The following is a 6,805-nucleotide window of genomic DNA, read 5'->3' on the forward strand; positions in this document are numbered from 1 at the left end:
ACACCATCACGTGCCACCCTGTGCTTCTCAAAATCAGCCTGCCCCCTGACGAAGCCAGCCGCAGTTTCCTGCACTCCCGGCAGAGGTCAAGCACCATTTCCAGCACTTCCTTTGATGCTGAGGGGTCCTGGGGCTGCAGGGGTGGGGAGGGGAGTAGAAGGTCCTGAAGGACCAGAATCCCTTGTGCAAGACAGGTGTACTTGCTGCCCTGTACAGGAAGCTCAAGGGGGCACAGAGCTGATGCTGAGGGTGTTACAATGCCCTGAGCAAGCCTTGCTGGAGCTGGTGGCACAGCAGAAGGAGTTGGGGTCCTCAAAATAACAGCAAGTGTCAATATGGGGGGCACAGCCTCCCCTTGTCTCCTTCTTCCTGATGCACTTCCTGCAGGTAATTCCTTCTTCCAGCCAGCAAAACCCAGCATGGGGGGATATACCCTTTCCTCCCCCACCCCGAGCAGCTTTCTGGGAACAGGACGCCAGGGCAGTGTGGGAAGCTGTGGTGGGTTGCACAATGCCCCTTCCGCTGCCCGCAGGAGTGGTGGCTGGGGAAAGCACCCTATAAACTCACACTCACCCTGCCATGCCTCTCCAGTCTGCAGAGGCAGCCAAGGCAGAAGTGTGTGAAGCAGGGTCAGGTAAACCCAACGGATTTCTCTTAGCAAGTGGACAAGCTTCTTCCTTGGAGGCCATGCTGGAGAGAGCCTGAAGAGGAACGGAGACTGCCTGCAGCTTGTTTCTGGGTGAGTTTCTGTCTCATTTCTAGCTGGTAGAGCCTGGCACCACTCTCTCAGTGCCAGCTGCATCAATGGCATGGATGGCTGCTGCTAATTTCCCTGCAACGGGGACAGTTTTCTGTCCCTGCTTCCTGGACGTGGGCTGGGGAGCAGAGACCATCCCTGTGGGGATGCTGAGCACATAGAAAGAGTTTGTTTTAAAACCTCAAGCAGGCAATACAGGGCTACAGGGAGAAAACATAGAACAGTCAGGGGTGCCGGGGCTGTGAAGGTGTGAAAGCTTTTATTACATGGGTGATAACAGAGAGGGATGTTGGCTAGAAATGAAAATGTCTCTTTACAGTCAAAAATGTAGGCTCTGTGGGCAGGACCCCATAATGGCGCAGGGCTGGTTCCAGGGAGCGCTGCCTGGGGGGGTGCTCCTTGGACCATCGCAGACCCTGCTTGTTTATGTGTAAGTTCTCTGGGTATGGCTAACACTAAATTAATTTACATAAATCAAGCCAAAACATCTCTTGTTACCGTGGAGTGAGATGTACCAATACTACTGTTACCGATGTCTCTGTCTGTGAGTGCTGGCCCCAGTGTGCACAAGCAGCCACCGTGCCAGGCGAAGCAGAGGAAGCAAAGCAGCTGGAGGAGATATAAGGGGCTATAGGAGACCTGGAGGGTGGTGTGCTATGTTAAGGCTGTTCCTTAGGGTGGAAGGCGTGGAAGAACTGCATCCACCTGATCTGCAAGTGGTACCCAAGGCTCACCTCCACCAGACACCACCAGCCCACTTCCCCAGTGGCCAAGCCCTTTGCTGCAAGTATGGACATTGTGGAGAAGGTCCTCTCCATAGCCCATGCTATCCACACCCAATTTGAGCAGGTGAAGTGCTGTAAGCACCAGTGCCAGCGCCTTGTGGAGCGCATCCAAGTCCTGCTGGAGCCTGTGAGGATCCTCAGGGCTCAGCCACTGAAGCACATCTCCTGCCATGAAGAAGAACTGTTGAAGAAGCTGCTCCAGGCACTGGGGGAAGCCCAGAAACTGGTGATGAAATACAGCCAGACCAGCTGGATCCAGAAGTTCCTGAGAGCCCACAGTGCTGGCGAGGAGTTTGTCTGGGTGAATGAGAGCCTAGAGGACATTGCCCAGGGGCTTTCGCTCCTGCTGCAGGCAGAACAGAAGCAGACTTTCCTGGAGGCTTTCCAGAAAAAGACCTGTCGCAGGCAGGATGCTGAGGACTTGAAGGACGACCGGGCTTTCTTGGACCAGGTGATTGCAAGTAAGTATCACTCTTTCCCTGAGACTGGCAGTTGGCATCTCTCCCCAGCTGCTGCCCAGCTTTGGCTTGATGGCCATGGCCAAGGAGAGCCAAAGGGACATTTAAACCACAAGAAAAACTAACCACATCAGTCCTGCACATCCACCCAGCGGCCCCACCTCTGCATATTTCTCTTCCCAGGTACCGAGGAGCCTGAAGATGCAGCTGAGGAGATCTACATCAACAGACAATGTATGGAGAGCAAGGTAGACTGGATGCAAAGCGAGCTGAACAAAGTGGTGCGCGCGATGGAGCGTAAGTTGACATCACACCTCTAGGCACCATGTGGACTGGTTCCTTTTACCCCGAGCCCTACCCTAACATGTCCCTCGTTCCCTCCCGGCGCATGGTGGGAGCAGGCTTGAAGAAAGTCAACGTTGGTAAAAGAGAAGACATCACCGAGATCGAGAGGGACCACCTCACCTTCTACAGACACCTGCAAGACACCGAGAGCTATGACCTCTATGAGGGCGAGTACCTCAAGTACCCCGTCGCCATCAAAACCTTCAAGAGGCCTCTGACCACCGACCCAGTGTGAGTTGTCCTGGGTTGGAGCAACATGGGGCAGCCGGGAGGGTAGGGTGGCACAGCACCATGTCACACCTCATTCCAGGGATTTCACTGTGCTGTCCATTTCTGCAGGAAGGTGAGAGACATCTTTGAGAAGGAGATTCAGACCCTAAAGAAGTTTGAGTCTCCAAACATCCTGCGCATGTATGGGATCTGCATTGAGGAGAAAGGTAGGAGGTGTCGTATTAATGTCACCCTTTCCCTCCCTTGTCTGTCCCTGATGCTAGCTAGTGGCAGATGGTTTGTCATGGTCCCCTGCCAAGAGGTGGCACAGGGTGGGATGGTCAAGGTATTGCCTTGCAGATGGGAGCCCCTGCTTCTCCATCGTCATGGAGTACTGTAAGCATGGGACGCTGCGGGACGTGCTGACCAAGCAACAGCATCTCTCCTGGGAGGTCCGCATTCGGATGGCCCTGGGAGCTGCCAGAGGCCTTTACAGGTAAGCTCCTGCCTAAATCAGTGAGCAAGTCCACCTGATGATCCACAAGCTGTGCCCAGCTTCCTGGTATCTCTCAGTAAGCAGTGGTATCCTGTTAGACACTGTTTCCACCACCTTGGGACAGCCTCCCATTGATAGGCAGTGGGTTTGTGTGCAGTAGTACCATCTCCCCTGGTCACTGGCCCCTACATCTGGCTTCAAGCCTGCAAAGGCCTGGAACAGAGAAACCCCCTTCCCTGCACCCATGTGGCAGCTTCAGGAGTGCTACTCCAAGTACAGCATGGCCAGTTCTCCTTATGGGTCCTGTTCATCTGCAAGCTCATTATTTTGCCCACAGTGGCTCTTTCAGCAGCTGCTGGAAAGGTTGGCTTCGCAGGGTTGGTCCACCAAGACAGTCAGAGAACTGCTAGCTTCTCTGGGTGCATGTCAGTCCATCCCCTACACAGCAGGAGAGAGCCCTGAGGTAGGGATGGGTCCATCACCAGGATGTGTTGTCCTTGGTTCTGTCCGGCTGCAGGTTGCATCAGACAGAGGAGAAATCCCGACTCCATGGCTGCATCTGCAGTAGCAAGTTCCTGGTGGCTGGGGATTACTGTGTGAAGGTAAGGACCACACTTGGAAAAGCTTTTGGGAGTTTTGCGTGTTTTTGTGGATGTCTTCCGCACCAACACTGAAGGGAATTATGATGGTCCAGAATAACACCTGGGCTAGAGTAATCTCCCCTGTCACCTTAGACACTTAACACCTCAGTTCATCATTATCTCTGTTTTATCATCAGCAAAGTGAGTGTTTCTGAGCCATCCACCCTGGGATGAGCTGAAGCTAGGGCAATTCACCTGCCTCCGCCTATGGTTTTGCTTGCAGAAAGAGCCATGTGCCAGGCAGCACATGTGGCTGCAAGCCAGCCTTTGCTGCCCAGGGCACCTTGCTCTGTTTTCTCCAGCTCAGGGCAGTCCTCAGCCATGCCGCAGGTTTCTGCAGACTGTGTTTCTACCACTTCTCCCTCTCTCTCATTCTCTCAATCAGCTGTCGGGATTTGAGCTGTGTGAAACAGAGTCATCCATCAAGAGGAAAGCCAAGAAGAACTGGAAACAAGTCTCTATGCTGGCTTACATTGCCCCTGAGAACCTGAAAGACACCACCTCCTTCTACAGGAGGCCCTGTGAAATATACAGGTGTGTCTGTCCCTCCCGGGAGAGATGCCCATAAGCAGGCAGATGTCTGGCAGAGTAGCTGTTGAGCTATGGAAGATGGGCAAGTTTAATCAGACACCTAAGTAGCTGTTTGCAGTTGGCATAGCCCAACAGTCGCCTCCGTTAGGAAGGAGTAGAAGGTGGTAGGATCAGTGCTGAGAGTCTTGCTTGTCTCCTTCCAGCTTCGGGATCGTGCTGTGGGAGATTGCGACCTCCAAAATCCCATTTGAAGGTGAGACAGAAGTACCTCATCCCCTGTATAAAAGTCAGACACTCTAGTGCGGCTGCTGGCTGGCACTGGATGCTCCCTGCTCCTTCCTGGAGCATCCTGTGGCGTGCAGGTCCCAGTGGCAGTGCCTGGTGTGCCTGGCTCTGCATGACAGCTCCATGGCTTCTCCTGGGACTCCAATACAGTAAAGTATTTCAGTGACATGTTTAAACTACAAACATTCAAGTAATTTTTGTTTCTATTTGATGTTCCTGTGCACTGAAGCATAAACACCTCTCCTTGCTCCACTGGAGCCCAACAGTGTCGTGCCAAATACAGGGAGGTTCATTGCAGACACAGTTTGGGTGACTTCTCTGCTGGCTTCTCTGTGCCACAGGCTGCAGGAAGGCTCTTGGTGTGGCTTTGCACTGCATTTCCTCCTGAGCTCCCTCCTGTGGCAGCAGAGCTCTGTCATAATGCTTCTGTTCGCATGTGTGTTTTGTAGGCTGCACTCCCCACGAGATCGTGGAGAAAATCTGTAACCATCATTACCGGGACCCGGTTGAGGAAGATTGTCCTGCAGACCTGCGGAAAGTCATTGACCAGTGCCGGGCCTTTGACCCTTCCCAACGCCCTTCTGCTGAGGGTAAGCATCCTGGACATCTGCTCCCCACTCCACAGGCACTTTGTATCCCTCAATGAGCTGCTTCGGGGGTCAGTTTGCCCCTTATTTGCCATATGAATTTGTCTGGCTTTGTGTTTTCGGCTCGCTCCTTCACCTACCTTCTTATGCTAACGAGTCCCCTAATAGTAGATCTCTTTTTTTCCTGTGGTGTGATGGTTCCTACGGTTAACTTTTATCCACACCTTGACAATAATCACCAGGCTGTTCATTTGGCATCACATAACAGTAAGCTTTTTCTCTCAGACAAGCGGCAAACTGGGAGCAGGGGTGCGTGAGTTAATCCCCACTCAGGTCCTGCACATCCTGTAAGCTGGAGGAACAGCCATGACACAGTGCAGGAACATTTCCTGCCTTGGGCTTTGAGCAATCAACTGCCATCTTGGGAACTGCTCCACAGCGGGGAAGATTTCACTGTCTTTGAAGTTGGTCTGGGTCTGATCAGATAAATAATTGGTGTCTGTTGGAATATTTAACAGAAACAGCAGGAAAAGATAGAAGAACCAGTGTGGAGATGGTTGCCATACAAGAGATATGGGGACTGTGCTGGAGAAACCACCCAGCTCCTGCTGCGTGCAGCCTCTCTGTACCCCCGGCTCCCAACAGCAGCTCCCCCAGCAGACCCTGCTGCAGGGAGTTGCCCCTGCTGAAGTGAAAACACCAAAAAAATAATCAGAGAAGGTGGCAAAGCTGCACTGAGGATAGAGCATGTATTGCTTACTCTAATCCAACACCCAGCCATGACTGTGTTGTGCTGACCTGGAAGGATATCTTCTCACAGCTGTTTCCAGGCACCTCTGTATATACCTGGCTGCTTCTCTTTGGGCTGTACTTACCTGTGTCTGCTCGGGGCTCTCCCTGCTAATGGCTGCCCAGTCACGCTGGCCTGAGGAGAGAGGGACTTCATGGTTATCAGCAAGGAAAAGCTATCTTCTCATCATGGGGAAGGGGAAAGCGTACAACAAATATTCTGTTTTGATTAATGCCGTCCTTGTGTTTTGCAGAGATTGTAGACTTGCTGGCTGACCTGGAGAAAAGCAGAAACCAAGGAACTTAACTGCAGAAGCAGGGCTAGGTGACCAAGAGCAGCTGGATGCCTCAGAAAGCAAGTCAAGGGAAAGCAGCGGGTCTCCTCCTGCAGGCCAGAGCGTGCCACTTGCCCCACTTCCCCGCCTTGGCAGAGACTGATCGTACAATACACGTGTATTTGTTTCTGTGTGATGAGACCTTCACCTCTCCAACCGGCCGTGCCTGTGTTCGCCTCGGAGGTGGCCAGCGGGTGACAGCACCCTGCCACAGGCTCTGCCCCGAGACAGGCCGCCCTCAGGGGTACGAAGGGAGGCTGGAAGCAACACCGGTGGCTGGTGGGAGGGCAGGGGGCAGGCGACATGGCGGGCTTCTCCTCAACCCCAGCGGGGCCAGGGTCCCTCGGGGCTCCTTCCTCAAGGCTGAGCGACCACCGCCGCCGCGGCAACGCCCCGCCTACCTCGAGCCCTATTTGAATCCTCTACGGCTCCCGCTCATTTCACCGCAGCGGCGGCTCCCCCAATAGAAACGTGCTCCCCGCCGCTTGCCCCGCCCCCTATGGCCGTCAGCGGTTTCACCGCCCAATCAGCCGGGAGCTCCCTACTGCACTCTGGCCAATCAGAACAGGCTCTGCCTCCCCTCGGC

General features: G+C 53.8%; 1 protein-coding gene across 1 annotated transcript; it reads left to right on the forward strand.

Annotated features, from left to right (window-relative positions):
• The first annotated feature begins 589 nt into the window (after nt 1–589).
• On the forward strand, nt 590–6,355 carry MLKL (mixed lineage kinase domain like pseudokinase). The gene is made up of 11 exons (XM_075101774.1): nt 590–739; nt 1,434–2,003; nt 2,184–2,297; nt 2,402–2,576; nt 2,685–2,782; nt 2,916–3,051; nt 3,569–3,653; nt 4,078–4,226; nt 4,427–4,476; nt 4,958–5,098; nt 6,139–6,355. Exons 2-11 carry the CDS (start codon nt 1,547–1,549, stop codon nt 6,189–6,191), a joined length of 1,458 nt encoding a protein of 485 aa, XP_074957875.1. The 5' UTR covers nt 590–739; nt 1,434–1,546; the 3' UTR covers nt 6,192–6,355.
• The last annotated feature ends 450 nt before the right edge of the window (nt 6,356–6,805 follow it).

This window comes from Phalacrocorax aristotelis, chromosome 8 (assembly GCF_949628215.1).
Source record: "Phalacrocorax aristotelis chromosome 8, bGulAri2.1, whole genome shotgun sequence".
NCBI classification, from domain to species: domain Eukaryota; kingdom Metazoa; phylum Chordata; class Aves; order Suliformes; family Phalacrocoracidae; genus Phalacrocorax; species Phalacrocorax aristotelis.

Coding starts and splice junctions, on each gene's coding strand:
- MLKL (XM_075101774.1), top strand. CDS start 1,547: ATGGACATTGTGGAGAAGGTCCTCTCCATAGCCCATGCTATCCACACC. Junction 3,654..4,077: donor CTGGGGATTACTGTGTGAAG/GTAAGGACCACA, acceptor TCTCTCAATCAG/CTGTCGGGATTTGAGCTGTG. Junction 5,099..6,138: donor CCAACGCCCTTCTGCTGAGG/GTAAGCATCCTG, acceptor TGTGTTTTGCAG/AGATTGTAGACTTGCTGGCT.